At 39.2% G+C, this 17,353-nt stretch overlaps 1 protein-coding gene and 1 long non-coding RNA gene across 13 annotated transcripts in view; one reads left to right on the top strand and one right to left on the bottom strand.

Moving 5' to 3' along the window:
- Positions 1-5,478: 5,478 nt before the first annotated feature.
- PAM (peptidylglycine alpha-amidating monooxygenase) overlaps positions 5,479-17,353 on the bottom strand; it is a 150,443-nt gene continuing 138,568 nt past the window's right edge. For 2 of the 12 annotated variants that reach the window (XM_025438434.3, XM_025438440.3), the window contains 4 exons: positions 15,629-15,682; positions 9,967-10,170; positions 6,979-7,032; positions 5,479-6,314 (listed from right to left, as the gene is read on the bottom strand). In XM_025438434.3, coding sequence (XP_025294219.1) covers positions 6,133-6,314; positions 6,979-7,032; positions 9,967-10,170; positions 15,629-15,682 — 494 coding nt within the window. In that variant the 3' untranslated portion in view covers positions 5,479-6,132. Of the gene's footprint in view, positions 6,315-6,978; positions 7,036-9,966; positions 10,171-15,628; positions 15,683-17,353 lie in introns of all 12 variants that reach the window. The other 10 variants (XM_025438433.3, XM_025438439.3, XM_025438444.3 and 7 more) reach the window with 5 other exon arrangements.
- Positions 7,031-10,249, top strand: LOC125754825 (uncharacterized). The gene is made up of 2 exons (XR_007409688.1): positions 7,031-7,400; positions 8,901-10,249. It is a non-coding gene; the product is annotated as an uncharacterized LOC125754825 (long non-coding RNA).

Here is a 17,353-nt window from a genome sequence, read left to right on the forward strand (position 1 = left end):
AAAAAAATTCTTGCACATAACAATGGTGGTGTGATTATGTAGGCGAATGCCTAGTTTTTAGGTGATACGTGTTGAAGTATTGAGAGTAAATTTTATGATGTCCTCAACTTACTCTCAAATGGTTCAACAGAGATGAATTAGTGTGAGTGTGTGTGTGGCGCGTGCATGTGTGTGCACCTGCAGGAAAGAGAAAGCAAATATGGCAAAATGTTAATTTCTGGTAACTAAGTGAAGGGTATATGCGTGTTCAATATGATAGTCTTCAGTATTTCTACAGCTTTGAAATTTTCAGAGGACATCATAATTGTTTGTTTCAGAATGAGTAGTATTGACTGAACATCAGTAATTTATCTTTTCTAAGTAAGGCAACTATCCCTTTTATTGATTGAAAGCTACCTGTTTCTATCAACCCAAGATGAGTAAAAATGATAGTATAAAATATAGCTCTTAGGTCTCAAATCTTTGCTCTTGGTTTTTTGTATATTTTTGATTGTCATTGTTATTGTAGCAGGTCAAAATTGAACACTTCTCTTTGTATTCAGTATTGTTTGTTGGAATTTGACACTATCTTCATTTATACATTGGTACAAACAATCACTCAATGGCCCTTTTTAGTAATAATTTAAACACCACACAAATGGCCATTTCTGTAAACCTCTTTATCTAAAAAACATGGTTAAGTGATTTATAGTCTTAATGTAACATTAATGCCTATTTTTTCCTTAACCAGAATCTATCCTTATTCAACTGGCAATAGTATCTGAAGTTATCTTGGGGAAACAAAATTCTCTATAAATCATCACTGTGGTTACTATGGGATGCAACTCTGCCCTAGTTCTATGTATCACACTTTCCCTGCCTAGGGTGATTGGTTCTGAAGTTGCATAGGAATGAAATCATGCCAGTGAGTCAAGGTATTAGAACTCTTTAGAAAGGGAAGATATCACTCTGAGTTAATGCTGGTAGGATTTAAACCCAGAGCTGCTGGTTGCCACCTTTTTTTGCCACATGGGTGGAGAATGCACATTGAAGTGAAATCTTACATGGAAGAAAGACAAACTGTGGAATGAAGGGAGGCAAATTGCTGATAGCATCTTCTGAGTCTCTGGATCTAGGTATGCTTGAGCTTTTTGGTTACGTGAATTAATAAATAATAATACTACATCTTGATAAATTAATTTTTGATCATTATTTTCATTATTATTTATCATTATTATTACTTAGTATGAATTGTTCTTAAAACTGAGTTGCAATTATGACTAAAGAAGCCTGACTAATACAATGGTATGTAATCAAATCTAGTACTTGGAATTTCAGATTTTTCTGATCTTAACCCAGTGCTCTTTTCAAACTCAATATTGGCTAAGACTGGGCTGTGCTATTGAATAACACTACCTCCTTATCTGGAAATTAATTGTAAGAACCAGTGCATTTGTGCTGTTCATCCATTTGCATGCTTACTTCAGTTCCTGGACAATACTTATTTTTAAAGACATAAACAATAATATTAGTATAATAGAGGAGATAAATAGAGCATTCTCAAATGACTGATTTATTCAGGTTATGTATCTACATGTGTAGGACAAAATGCATTTTTGCTTAGAAATGAAAAGTGTTCTCTTCTGTTGTCAAACTTGTTTTTATAAACTTGTCTATTTCATAGTCTTCCTTCATATGTCTGAACTTGAGCACTCTATTATTAAGTCTTCATTGGTAAACCCCTTCCCTATGATGGTACATTGTGTATTCAGTTTTGGAGCATAGAAAATACATGTTTCTTCTGTTGTTCCTTTAGTTTAGATATATGATTGACATCTTTGTGCTTTAGTGTTTCAAAAGTCTTAAGGCTATCAGGAGGAGTCCTTTTTATCATCATTAATATATTCCATAGAATGAATATATTCCCTTAAGTAAATAATGATGCAGGGGGATGTCTGGGTGGCTCAGCAGTTGAGCATTTGCCTTTGGCACAGGGTGTGATCCTGGGGTCCTGGGATTGAGTCCCACATCGGGCTCCCTGCAGGGAGCCTGCTTCTCCCTCTGCCTATGTCTCTGCCTCTCTCTCTGTCTCTCGTGAATAGACAAATAAAATCCTAAAAAAGAGAGAAAATAAGACTAGCATGGTGGCCTGTGGAGGACATCACTTGTATTTTGTCTTTGGGATAATCAGTATTAAGGAAACTGAAGGGAGAAGTTGGTGGTAGGTAAATTCTGGCCATGAAGATAATTTGCACCTGCAGTTTTTGTGATGTGGGTTTGAGGAAGTGGGGTCAATGACTTCTGGGCCTCTCACTCTACAGAGAGACTATATTTGAGAAGATGGTTTTGTGTGCCTAGTAATTGTTTTAAGGCTTACTCTCTATAGGACTCTATTTCCTGGAGATGGTTCATGGAACACCTGGGTCCAAATCACCAGGTGTGCTTCTTAAAAATGCAGAGATATGGGCCCCACCTAATGTAGTGAATCAGAAACTCTGGGAATGAGACCAAGAGTTAGTCCTCTTAGAATAAGTACTCACATTTGATACTTACATTCACTGAAGTCTGAGATGTATGCTATAGGCAACATCAACTTGGGCATCAACTTTGAGTTAATCCCAGACTGTAGATGACAGTCTGGGGAATAAGCCCCAAAACGTAGTCTATGACTTCCCTTGTCATTTAGCTACTTAAATACTCAATTTATATAGCATTCGAGAGAGAGTTTAAAAATGCATGGGAATTTTGAAAAAGAATATGCTGATTTAATAAACTAAGAAGCAAGCTTAGAACGAAAGATTTTATGCATATGGTAATTCAGGGCTAACTCAGTAAATGACAATGCTATTCTTTTACCTCCCAAATAATACTAATACTCTCTAGATAAATTAATGTAAAAAAAAAATCAAAGCCCAGCTGTTTGTCTTTGCCTTTTTAATGTCAATATGCCTATCTTAATTATCCAATTTAAAACATTGAATAATTGGGCAGCCCCGGTGGCGCAGCGGTTTAGCGCCGCCTGCAGCCTAGCTAGGGCATGATCCTGGAGACCCGGGATCGAGTCCCACGTCAGGCTTCCTGCATGGAGCCTGCTTCTCCTCTGTCTGTGTCTCTGCCTCTCTCTCTCTCTCTGAATAAATAAATAAATCTTTAAAAAAAAAAAAAACATTGAATAATTAAGGCACTGCAGATCTTGGTCCTAATGGTCAAATCAAGATACCTCAGACCCTATCTTCTCTCTCCAAACATCTATAAACCATAATTTGTGTGAAAATTTAGCTGTCTACTCATAGAAATTGGCAGAGTAGAATAGCCATTCTCAAAGGCAGTGGTTTTCAATTCTCGATGTGCATTAGAATTACCTAAGAAATGAAAAAGCATGACCTATGCCAATATCCTACTCGAAGTCAACAAAATCAGGATATCTGGAAGGAATGCCCATTTTTTTTCTTAAAGTCTCCAGATGATTCTGGTCTGAAGCCAGGGATGGGGTCCACTTCCTTAGGCGTTTCCCAGGCAGTGCAATCCATAAGGGTCTCAATAAGTGAAGTTCAGCTAAGAACAATAGTCAGCAGAGGTCCTGCTTGCAGGCAGATGCAGTTCATTCATTTCTTGTCTAACCATCTTTAATTAAACGTTAGTAGAATAAGGGTAGTGTAGTAGGACAGGATTGTAACGCCCCTGCAGATTTTCTTTTTTTGAATCTTCATTTCTAATCATGCCATTTGTTTATATTAGGCATAAAATGCTTCATGCTATATCGAGGGACATATGTAAAAACAGACCTGCAAAATGTATTCGTCTACTCTATAGCTTTGTTGAAGACTTTAATGACATCTTGCTGCTTTCAAAAGGTACTTGGGGGCAAGTTTTTCTGGCCTTAAAATTAGAAATTCTAAATGTTTAATAGACTCATGAATTATGTAACAAAGTTTTATTTAACGAGCTGCTAGAAAGTTTAGAGCCAAATTCTCTCCCTGAGCAGGTGTAATAGGAAATACTTCTGTATTAATATTTCCATTTTTATCTTTGTTCTTCCTCTTTCTTTCTCACCTCCTCATGACTTATCATTTTTATTCATTTTATGCATCCACTAAGTCACTATAAACTGTTTAGGAACAAGATTAGGTGTAGATAACATTTTAAAAAGTAGCCAGTGGGAGCAGATGGTCAAATATTGCACCACAAAAGATGACCGTAGGGCAAGTCAACTAATTTCCTCTGTGGAAGCACACTTGAATAGCATCAAAGTCAACCTTTGGAACATGTATCTTGGTACTGGACTAATTCTCATGTTAAAATAAAAATATGTGTGATACAATGAACAGGCACATATACCTCAGAATAGTGTTGTCATTCTATATTTACATATTTACCACTGATGTATTGAAAGGGGCATAAAGGAGTGGTCAAGGCAGGAAAATGTATTTCTCATTTGAGAAGGAAGATCATAGGAATGAAAAAAGGGTGAAGTTTCCACTTGGAGGATGCCCAAAGTAAGCTTTAACAAGAAGGTGAATACATGGGAAGTGACAAATATTTCAATCAGATCATCTTTGGTATCAATTATGAGGGGACAAAAATCTAGGCTAAGTTAGATTTTTAAAAATAACATAGCTGAAAGACATCCTAATTGATACACTTTTTTGCAAAGCACTCTGTATTGTCATGATTGGTCAATTGGATCTCTACCAAGCCACATACTGAGATGCCTGAATTGCAAGTAGGCATTTTGAAGAAGGGGTTCTAGGGTCTGATTATCATACAAAGGAAAGTTATCGGTTACTAAACTGCCTAGATGGATTATGAGAAAAGGTGTTATAAAAGCAATTTGTAGTCACTGTAAGCTGAGCATTCCTATGAATACCTGGGAATCTGAATGACATTATTCTTTAAAAAGAAAACTATTAGCACTAACCTAGACTTATGGACTTTTTTGCATACATAATTTGAGACAAAGGTTTCCTCTTATCTAGGTCACCTTTTATTTTTTTATTTTTATTTTATCTTTTAAAGATTTCATTTATTCATGAGAGACACACAGAGAGAGAGAGAGAGAGAGAGAGAGAGAGAGAAAGGCAGAGACACAGGCAGAGGGAAAAGAAAGCTCCATGCAGGAAGCCCGATGTGGGACTTGATCCTGGGTCTCCAGGATCATGCCCTGAGCCGAAGGCAGGCGCCAAACCACTGAGCCACCCAGGGATCCCCTAGATCACCTTTTATTAAATGATTTACCTCCTGATTGATGTACAGGCAAAAAGTCTCTTTGAATTTTAAAAGAGAGCCTGGTTTACACATGTATGTAAAGTCTGATGCTGGCTTTTAATTTATATCAGCTACATCACAAAATATCATCTTCATTTTAATACAATACAACATATTTCTTTCCGTTGAAGACATTGAGTAGTTCTCACTGTACCTGTGGTCTGTGTAATTATTACAAAAGTTGTCTACAAAACCGTGCAAATATGCAAAAATTGCAAAATACACTCTGACAGCTAATGCTCTGAAAACACTTTATTACACAAATTACATTCAGGTTCTGAAAATAGTGTTCTAACAGTGTAACCATCTAAAAATAAAACATCCCAAAAACACACCAACTGAAGAGGAAAATTTTAAAAAAACAAATTTAAATAGAGACTTTTTTTTCTTTCCCTCGTCGCAATATAATGTTAGTGATTTTAAAAAAATAGAAGGAGATTTAGCAGCTTTGTCCTCACGCAGCACAAAGTTTCTCTTTACTGCCACAGGCTGAGAATGCTGACCAGGAAAGGCACCAAAGACAGACATCAGCAATGAAGTGCTATGGGGAAAATACTGTGTTCAAGCAGAGGAGGTTATTTACATATACAGAAGAGTCTCGAAAATGTAAATGAGCAAACCTTCCATCAGATTAGTAGTGTGATGGAAGAAGAGGACTGTTTCTCTAGTCTATGTTCATAGAAAGACAATGGCACTGTTATGAACTTTTAAGAAACTCCTCACCTAGAAACAGAAGCCAACTAAATCGAAACAAAGGAAATAAAATGTGTACAGTCCCACATAGACTAGTACAGTTTACAATTAAATACGCAAAACTCTAAACGTGCTAAAGGGAAAGGTATCTGGCATTCTTGGAAATTCTCATCAACCTAAATCAAAGCCCGGTTTTCAGGAGGAAGAAGCTGAGGCTGCAGGCAGGGGTGCTGAGTACTCCTCTTCTGATTCGCTTCCATCATCCTCATCTTTCTCTTGGTCACTTCCCTCTGTGCTAAGGCGGTCAAACCCTTTTCGGCTGTAGCCCTTCCGGCTTGCAAAGAAGTTTCCAAGGTTTAAGCCTCCACTGCCCTTTCCTGAAGAAAGCACACAATGACACAGGACTCAGGTAAAGTTTTGCACAAATGATTCTCTGTCTCCCTGTAAATTCTTAACTGGTAAACAAATTAGAAGTTGTGATGCCAAAGGGTAGATTTAGGGAAAAAAAAAAATAAAAGTGAGAGAGAGAGATACTTCTCCAGAGTCAGCTATGACTCCACACATTTATTTAAATAAATAAGAAAAAAAAAAAGCTCCCCGGGATTATGTGTTTCTGTAGGATTATTTCAGATTCGCTTTTCAGCTCCTGCTTTTTTTCCAGGCTCTCTGGAACTGGCATCCCTCAAGGGGCTCTTCATTTCAATGACTAGATGAAAAGGTCATCTTCACTATGACAAGTACTGACAGGCCGACCGAGTGGCAGAAAACTTACTGAAGACAAATGAAGCCAGAGAAAAGGCAGGGGAAGAGAATTAGATAATACAGAAAGGCAAAGCAGAAAAAAACCGAAACTGGGAAATCGGCTGCTAGATTGACACTTCGGTTTAGTTTATGGTTTGTATTCTGCTCTTAACGCTGCACCGCACGTGAGGGATTTCATTTTCAGAGAGAAAATAAGAAATATCTCTTTGTTCTGTAAAGGACATGAGCGTGTGTGGGCTTGGAGCCAAATGTGAAGGATTCTGGAGGGCACAGGCATACCTCTAAGTCTTCCGAGCACTCTTCCTGAACTTGCCTCAAGTTTGTGTTCAGAATCTGCTAGAGAAAGATGGCACATTTCAAAACGAGTCCCAATTACCCTCCTCAACCATGGGCTCAACTTTCAGTACAAAATCAGGAATTCAAAAATGATCAAAAACAAGGCCTGGATCTTGTCTGAATGCAGTTCTAAGGAGAAAAGGAGGCAATAGATTCTTGTGATGTATCTGAGGGCCAGAGCTGGGTTTGAGTCCTGCCCGTGTCTCTTACAGGTGGGGCAATCTCAATAATAAGTTGCTTCTCTGAGCCTCATTTAGAGAAAAGAGTGACCAGTGGCAATCCCTACCTATCTTCAAGATTTAGATGGCAGACTGCATGGGATGTGCTGAGAACAGTGCGCCTGGTACATCCGCAGTAAGTGGCCAGTAAGTATCAGTTATCTTTATTAGGACAAAATTAAACTGCCAAAAATTTGAAATCATCTGGAAGCTCTGGTTATTCATCATTTAAGAGTTTTTGTTTTGGATTTTAGTCTTTCTATTAAGAATCAATTGAGAAAGCTTTGGATTCATGTAGATCACTTCTCTTTTGTATAAGACTTGACTGAAGGACCTGAAATGCTGGATATCTTCAGTCATAAAGGTGACCCACATTCTCACCATGGTGCTGCCCATCTCCATGAAGGTCGGACTTTCTTTCTTTATTCGGGAGGCAGAACTCCCAGTGGGCTTTATTTTTTCCCCTTTGCTCTATAGCTCTCTGCACTTTCTGTCTTCCCTTGATGGCTACTCGCCTCAGGGTTATGGTCATGGAAGTGAGGCTTGGGACTCTCCCAGGGCCTCTGACCAGGAGTGGAGGCAGCATCGTGAGAAAAGCTAGCAAGCAGATGAGAGAGGAAAGGTAGGAGAGTCGGTGTGGAGAGAAATAGGCAAGAAGGGAAGGATCTAGGGAGGGCGCTGGAGGGCCAACAAACCAGACTATAAGTTCTATGAGGATATGGGACCGTCCTTAGTTGACCTCTTATCTCCTGTGCCTAGCACAGTGTCTGACGTGGAGCAGACACGAAATAGCTGCACGTGTTGAGTAAATATGGAAGGTCTTTTATGAGGTTGACTAAAAATCCTCATGCAGCGGACAAGAGCAATCCAGAACAAATGCTGAAAATGGGTGAGAGGCTGGTCTACTTTTAGAATCAAATGCATTAGAGAGAACCACATAACACTGCTATTTTCCTAAATTACACATGATTGAATAATGGTAATTTCATACAGTGTGACCTAGGTCTCTGCCTTCCCAACACCTTCCCGTAAACTCGGGGTTCTCTAACGGCGCCACGTCACATGTGCTTAACAACAAACAGGAGAGACTTTTTGACTCCCCAGCCACTCCTCCCAGCGTGGGTGGATTACCAACATTCCTGCTGCCTGCCCTCCCATCTCCCTTCTGCCCCCCCAACCCCCAACCCCATGTGTTCTTGATAACCTGTGTATTTATCACTGCACTTAAACCACCCTCTACTGTTACGTTGATATGTCATCTCTTTCATTATGTGTCACCTATTATGGAAGCTCCATTTATTCATTCAGTCATTTTCCCAACAACTATTTTATCAAATCCCAAGGGCCAGGAACTGTTACTTGTGCTGAGGATACATCAGTAAACAAGCAAACATGAAAGACTCCTGCTTTTTGAAGCTTTCCTCTAACTCCAGGTAGACAATGGCTGTGTTACCTTTTGCCCCTGCTTATTACCACAGTTCCATGCCTATAACAGGGGCTCAAAATTTCTTTTTTGAAGAGTTTACGGTATTTTTTGCAGAGCTTTATCGATTGCAGATCAAAAGCAAACCAGCTAGAAAAATTCCCTTTCACAACTTATTAAATGGAATCCTCTGTTTTATATTTCTGTGTCCTTTTTTGTGTCAGGGCTTTGCCATGGGCACTGAATCCCTGCCATGGCCGCCTTGGCCTGAAACAGAATCAGATGCTATTTCTTGATCAAATGCTGCCTCCCACCCTGGCCCATGGATTCCTTCCCAGACGCAGCTGTGGACTCTTGCCTTAGGACCTGGGGACTCAGCCAAGAGACTGCTCCTGAGAGGTGAGAGTCACGGGTCAGATTATTTCTTCTTTTATGTGAATGTCTTGAAAGGAACTCAGCTCCTGGGTCCTATACAATTATGATTTGATAAAATACTGACTCCATTACTGTACCCTGCCTTGCCTGCTAAAGGAAGGCTGATGGCTTCACAAAAAGTTGTGACTATTTAAACACTACCCAATGATCTATTATAGAAATAGTTGCTTTCCTGAGAAAGTTGAGGTTTAAGACAAGTATCCTCTCCGACTTATGACTTGTATTACTTTATCACCAATGATTGTTCCTCAGAATGATGGGTGGTATTAACTGAGCACATACTATGTGGCAGCTACTGTGATAAATGCTTTATGTTTATTATTTCGTTTAATTCTCACACAACCTTGTGAGTATTTTATGCCCAACTCTATAAATGAGGAAACTGTGTCTTGGGGAGATTAAGTAACTTGCCCAAGGTCATGTAGCTAAGAGCTGAGCCAGGACTAGGAGGGGAAAATATAGCTCCCAAATAACTGACCCAAGTATTTTGACGAGTGAGCTGGTTTCTAACATCAAGGATCTCCTCCTTCCTGACCTAGTTTATACTGCCTACTTATCTATACCGTTTTGTATGGAGATATTAACTGGGCTTATGCCAATTGATAAAAGGCAGTATTAAAGGTTATATTTTTTAATGTAACTATCCAAATTTCTGAGGCTTCATATATCTTTTTCCACTGTGATACTAATTATAGACAATATATGGAACATACACAGTAACACCAAAAAAAGGCAGAGAGCACTTAAAAAAAAAAAAAAAAACACTGAAAAAAATCACGACAAGACTTTGAGGATAATCAGGCCAAACACTCTTTCAAAGGTAGGTTCCAAGTTCAAGGGGCTCATTTTACTTGCCTCCAAAGGCCTTTGATTTTTTCCACCGAATATATAAGGCAATGGCCAGCAGGACAACCACCGGGATAACCAGAAGGGTTGTAATGAGAACAATGGGCACTCCCAAGCCCGGCTCTTTGATCAGTTTCTGTTTCTCTTGCATCTTCTGCAACTCTGTGGAGGCGGGTTTGTTCTCCATTTTGGTTTCAACAACTGCCTCGGATTCTTCAGGGAAAAAAGAGTTCACAATATTCAACTGACTCAACGACTCCAAAACCACCCCACCCACCCCTACCCAGGCAAATCAACAACCGCTCATGAAGAACTTGTTGAGTTTCAGTGCATGTGGGGTTCACATTTCAATATCTGGATCTACCAAGCTACAGTTACTGTTGTGATTAATTATTTCCATCCAGTGGTTTCGTATCTTTACATTGGTTTTCTTTGACTCTGCCCTTTATTCCCTCTTGAGCTATAGTTCTGCAAAAAATATATAGCCTCCTCCTGCATTTTTTTTTTCAAAGTTAAAATACCCAGGCAGCATGGTACAGGGCAAAGGAACTGGTGTGCGTACTGGCATCAAATGAATCTGGGCTAAAATCCCAGTTCTCTTATAGAACTAGCTGTATAACTTTGGGCAAGTTACTTAAATGATCTGGGCCTTAAGAACCTCATCTTTAGAACTGTGATGGTAAAAATAAACATCTCCTTCATAAAATTGTTGAGTGTAAATGTTTATTATACAGAAGGTGCTAAGTATGTTTTGAATATTTAGGTTTTTTTTTTTTAATATTTAGTTTTTGAATCCTGTTAACGTTCAATGGTACATCACATGCATAGTTGCACGCATTAATTCCGGTATTACAAACTGGGAAAAGAACTGCGTTCTTTTCAGGTTCTTTTTATACAGTTCCCAGTAAGCCATTAAGTGTACGTGGATGTGCACTGTATATCATTTTGTTGTTGATGAAAACAGCTTATAGAACAGTTCTCTGATATTGACTGGTATTGGGTAGATATTAGCCCTCAAGTGGCATTTTGCGAACCGAGATAATGAAACCATATAAGCTGCTTCAGGGATCTTAATAACTACAGACTTGAAAATGAAGTTGGGCCTTGAGACATTCTTGCCCTCCAGAAGCACATATGTGTACGTGTACAAAAACCCTAGTGTGCAAAGGCTACAAGTTGCAATCAAATGCTTGCCAAAAGGCTCACAAGGTTTCTAGAACTTCAGTTTCTTGGTGTACTCTCCTGCCCCCTAATACAGAGTGAATCATATGGCCTCAGGGAAACTTTGACCAAATGGCAGGAATAGGTGGTCTAACACAATCAGGAAAATCTCTGGTTAATATGCATGGGCACAGCTTAGTGGCTTGCTGGACATTTCTCCAAGGAAGCATTTCTCAAATTACTTAAGATACTATAAACACAAATTGTGATGCACACAAATGGCAGGTCCCAGCTTTTTGCTTCCATGTTCTGAGCCAGCTTCCTTCGTGGTCTCAGTCATATCTCCTGAGCACTTGTGTTGTTTCAGGCAGTGTGCTCACTTGATCATTACACCAAGCCTATGAGTAGGCACTATTAGTATCACCATTTTACAGATGACCTCATAGTCCTCATTTCCTTCCCTGTACTATGGTTAAGGCCATCATTCCTCTTCTCTGTCCACTGGAGTGGTTCTTCAAACTTCAGGAGAGAAGGAAAGGGATTGGTTGATAGATATAGATGGTTCAAATTTAACCTGTCTACATCTGTTTCCAAGAGGAATGTATGATTCTTACTTTTCCTGCCCACTGTCCTGTCTTTTTCTTCATTACTGTGGAAGAGATATGTAAATTGTTCTGTTTTATTTAAGCTCCTTCTATATTTAAGTAGGAAAATAACAATACATAAGGATAGAATCAAAAATAGACCCAAAAAAACCCACCCAAAAATTAAAAAAAAAAAAAAAATAGACCAAAAATGTGGATTGGTAGACAAGAACTTGTTGCCATAAGGAAGGATTTGTTTCTATTTGAAGTGACTATAACCGGGGTAATTACACAGCATTTTCTGTCATTTAGTGGGTTTACCTACACCAAAGACAATGGCTGTACCAGCTCGTATCTTGTTTCCTTTATTTTTTTTTTTAAATCTTTATTTATTTATGATAGTCACAGAGAGAGAAAAAGAGAGAGGCAGAGACATAGGCAGAGGGAGAAGCAGGCTCCATGCACCGGGAGCCCGACGTGGGACTCGATCCCGGGCCTCCAGGATCGTGCCCTGGGCCAAAGGCAGGCGCCAAACCGCTGCGCCACCCAGGCAAGATCCCCTCTTGTTTCCTTTATAAGGCAGAGCTAGGATTGGGCTCCAGTAAAAGGAAACAAGAACTTGGAAGTAGGTAGCCAACCAACAGAATCAGTTTAGCCTTCAGAGAGTGTGCTGAGAACAAGGTAATCAACTCGCCAAGGTACATACACGCACGGCACTTTAGAAATCCCTGAATTCCATACCCCTTCTGGGACTGTGAGTGTCATCTACTAAAAAAATACGTGAACATTCTCACTTCTGGACCTCACTGAAGTATGCTTAGATTTTAAAAGATACTCTACATTTTAAAGAAACAGGATACAAAATTTAAATTTCTCAGTCTAAAAAAAAGGAATATTGTTGTTCCTTCTGAGGAAACTTTGTAAGTGGAGGAAACAGTTATGATTTAAGACTCTAGGAATTTCATTCAAAAGCATTAATAATTCAGGGACGCCTGGGTGGCTCAATGGTTTAGCGCTGCCTTTGGCCCCAGGGTGTGATCCTGGAGACTCAGGATCGAGTCCCACATCGGGCCCCCTGCGTGGAGCCTGCTTCTGTCTCTGCCTCTCTCTCTCTCTCTGTTTCTAATGAATAAATAAATAAAATCTTAAAAAAAAAAAACCCAAAGCATTAATAATTCAAATTCTGCCACTTTTACTCTGAATTCTTTAATTTGGATCATCCCTGATAAAGGAGCGGTGAAGAAGTTCTAACATCGGGTAGAAGCTGGGTCTTCTGGAAGATAGAGGGCACCTCATAGAGTGTTTTCCATCATGTAAGGTGCCAGATGTATTCCATTTAAAACAAAAATGTCTTCAAACAAGCTCATCTGGTATCCCTACAGATACTTGGAAATAAATATAATTAGCACCGATGAGATTTTTCTTTTCTCTTTTCTTTTTCTTCTTCCTTCTTTTCCTTCCCTTTCTTCTTTCTTCCTTCCTTCCCTTTCTTCTTTCTTCCTTTCTTTCTTCTTTTCCTTTCCTTTCCTTCCTCCCTCCCCCCTTCCTTCCTTTCTTTTTAATGCAATGTGCTGCCCCTATAACGTGTTGTTCTCTATAGGGCCTAAGATGCTAACTGTGCTGGAGAGTTTTTCTTTTATTGAGACTGGTTTACCATCACCATCTTTTATTTTGGGGAGGGAGAGTTGAAGGCTATGATTCTGGTGGGACACCAGCATACCTGTTTTGTGCTTAGCGACTTTATTGGAAAATCCCTTTCCTAAGTTTCTTATCATCACAAATTCTCTTATCCCTGCAACTCCCTGTGAACACAACACTGGTTCCAAAGCGCGGCTCTTACTCATCAGTTATAGGACCATTCACAGTGGGGGCAAGTATCATCAGAGGTTACTCAAAGTTGGAAATTTATAAGGTTGCTAAATCTGGGGTGTTTCTTCTTCTCTTTTGTAAGAAGTGGTGTAAATCAAGCTTCCAGATTTTGATAAAAGACAAACTTTTGGAGATTCAGCATGATTTATATTCCCTTTCTGTAGTAAGAAAATACTCTTTGAAAAAAAGGAAGATTTAAGAGAGTCCTAGGGGTTCAAAGTGGACTAGGAGAGACTTCATTTGCATTTGGCTATTCCTATTAACATGGGACTGTCATGACAAGATATTTCATAACATTTACTATCCTACCACAAGGGTGGGAGGTTTTCTGACCAAATGCAGTCAGTGATGTGCGCTGAGGAAAGAGGAAATGGCCTGGGGAGAGCACTTTTCATCCTTCATTGGCCATTGGCCAGGCAAGAAGAGATCAGTGTGCTTGAGCTGCTCTCAATGAGCCAAGCAGTATAATCTGGATTTTTTTTTTTTTTTTTGGTGGGATTTATTTAAACAGAAATGGTCTGAGGCCACTTCGAAATCCCAAAGATTTCAGAATAAACTAGAACCATCCCCAACCTGTATCTCTTGGAAGAATTTATGATAAATGGATTGGTGGTATTCCTTTCTCTTCAGTAGTACAGGAAGAGTGGTTAAGAGCACAGGCTTTGGTGCCAGACAGCTGTGGCTTAACACTTGGCTCAACCACTTTCTATCTTAGTAGTAATTCTGATACTCAATTTCCTCATATGTAAAATGGGGGATAATAGCAATTATCACACGGTTGGTGTAAGGATTTGTTAACTCAGTCATTTTTGTACAGCTCATTGTTTGTGCTCCATAAATGAAAGCCATTACTACTAACAATATCTTTAGAGCAAACAACTTACCAATAGTTCTGTATGTAACAATCATAGAAAAATAAAGGATCAGGAACTCTTCAATAGGGCTGTGGCATGAATGCCACTCAGTAGAGTCACCTGGGTTGAATCTCTACAAATGTCAAACAATTGCTATTTACTTATTGTATAATATTATCTTACCCCTTCCAACCTTGAGCCGGCTATATTCTCTTATCTGCCTACATAAAATCCCTAAACTCCCTCTTGGTTCTTGCTTCTTTGCATCTCTTTCCACCTGCTTTCATGAAAAAGGAAAACAAGTAAGCCTAGGGTTAGGTCTGAATATCTAGGTGAATCATTTGTAAAGTACTAGTAACAGAATCACTTTGCTACTTAAACATTAGGAGCGCCTTTAGTCAGTTCTTGATTTCACATGACCACGTCAAAACCCTGCCGATAGCAGAACATGTACACGTATACACTGGTCCTAAGGAAGGGAGAAAATAATTCGACTGGGATTCCTAATAAAACCAGTGGTTGTTTACTACTAGCTAAATTCCATTTCCCATTCCCAACTGTTCTATACTAGAGCTATACTTACTTGTATATATGCACATACATGCACACATGTGTGCGCGCATACACACTCACTCTCTCTCTCTCTCTCTCTCTCTCTCTCTCTCTCTCCTTATAGGTTGTAAGTGTTCTGAAGTCAGACACAGTTTCATTCCCCCTAAGCCTGTTAGAGTACCTTATCCTTAGATAGCCCTCGGTCTATGCTGGCAGTGAATGGTGCTAAGATTGGAGCTTAGCGAGCAGCTCATCTTTTCAGGCCCCTATCATAGTAACTCACTCATTTAGACTAGAGCCCATTAAGGAAGGCCTTTTCCAATATACTGGAGGGTATTTTTCTGCTTGCCTGACGTTAACGTACTTCTAAAAGTGACTGACGTTTTTTTCTCCCTGAATGTCTTTGGCCCACTTGTACAGAATCACTTTCTAGCACCTGAAATCGGTGAGTTTGAGCTCATTATTACCACTCCATTTATCAGAGAAAACAGTGGCAACATACAGGTTTAAAGGCTCCGTACACAGTAGAAGTTATGGATAATTTACCAGATTATATTATGTTTTTAGTCTGATCATTTTTTAAGTGAAATCAAGAGCCATGAAAGAATTCAGCACAAATAGCCTTGGGTTTCAGAGTCAGAAGAGACCAACCTTTGATTTCCTGGACCTCGATGCCAGCCTTTTTAACTGATCGATGTTCTATTTCTGTAACATAGCACAGCAAAGGAAAAAGAAAGTCAGAATCTCTGAAAAAAACCTGAAAACTTAATTTTGGCATTACTTCTGCTCAGTAGAAAATATTTCCTTAATTCATCACATGCATTATCATATTACAAAAGAGTTTAAGAGGGGATTCCTGGGTGGCTCAGTGGTTTAGTGCCTGCCTTTGGCCCAGGGCATGATCCTGGAGTCCTGAGATCGAGTCCTGCATCGGGCTCCCGGCATGGAGCCTGCTTCTCCCTCTGCCTGTGTCTCTCTCTCTCTCTCTCTATCATGAATAAATAAATAAAATCTTAAAAAAAAAAAAAAGAGTTTAAGACAAATCACTAATTAGGTGCCAGGCCCATGAATCCTGGATAAAAATCTCCTAGCAAAAGCTGAAATATTTCTAAACTCTCCCTGTTTAAAATGAGATCTTCCTTCTGGAGTTCATAATAGTTTATTATTCCTGAAATATCAAGTGGTTCTGTTTTCATGTGGACATCTAGACTGATTGCTAAATCTTCCATGTTTGGTCATCAGTCTTCTGGCTGACATAAATAGATTTGACTAGTTAAATACTAGAATGCAAATACTTAAGACATCTGCGTAGCTTCCAATGGCAATCTTGACTGTTCCGAAAGTACTATTTTTGAGATTTATTATTTGGTTTCATTCTGGACTGTACCCAGAGGGTTTTTCTCTTTCAAAGCTGAACACTATGTTGCAGCACTTCTCAACCAAGGGATGTGTCAAAACCACTTGGGAAGCCTTTCCAGAAGACACATATTATTACCCTTCTTCAGTCTATAGATCATGAGTAGGATCTGGCCATGTGTGTTATAAAAGCCCTCTCCAGAGGACTTGGATATACATCTCTGTTGAGTACAGACCACTAGGGTGGTATTAAGATCCTTAGACCAGAATCTTAATGAGTTTAAGCATTATTGCTACCTACAAAATGAAGATACTGTCTAGATTTCTGAGATCTTTTCTAGCTTGAGAAGTATTTATTCATTTTTTCTTATGCTGAAAAGCCTGGGTTTAGTCTTGAAATTGGGAATTATCCACTCTTCTCCTTACTTTCCTGTCTGCCCATACCCTCTGGTTCCTGTTTGAGGAGACAGGTTGTGAGAAAGCTATACTTGCCAGGGGAATGGGAAGCTATTGCTGAAGTAGAACAGGCCATGCACACCTCTGTGCAATCACCCTTACCTGAGTCCTTACTACAAAATAGCAAAAGTTACTCAAAGGACAATTCTGAAGATTGCAGTTACCAAATTTACTTGGGCTCAAAGATCTGTATGGTATCTGATTAAAGTTTTTGGACCCCTGATTTTACTTTTCTTTGTTATGACTTACATTTTTTTCCCTGTTATAATTGTTATTTATCTTCATCAATTCAAATTCCCTTATTATTTCTCTATCTAAAACTGCCTGTTGCAGCTCCTGATGCCTCACATTTACCATCTTCAATTCCTTTGCTTAACTCCTATCTTCTCCTATGGTTTGGACCCTGCCATATTTTAAGAGCACCTCTGGACTTTGGGTTTTGTGACCTACTAAGCATTTATTACTGTTGAATTTAGAAAGCTTATGTTTTTTAGTATGATAGCAGAGGCTGGGTTAGTATGCTTTTCACGAATTAGAAATAATGTTGGAAATTACAATTAGAAA

The sequence above is a fragment of the Canis lupus genome, chromosome 3, assembly GCF_003254725.2.
Source record: "Canis lupus dingo isolate Sandy chromosome 3, ASM325472v2, whole genome shotgun sequence".
Lineage (NCBI taxonomy): Eukaryota > Metazoa > Chordata > Mammalia > Carnivora > Canidae > Canis > Canis lupus.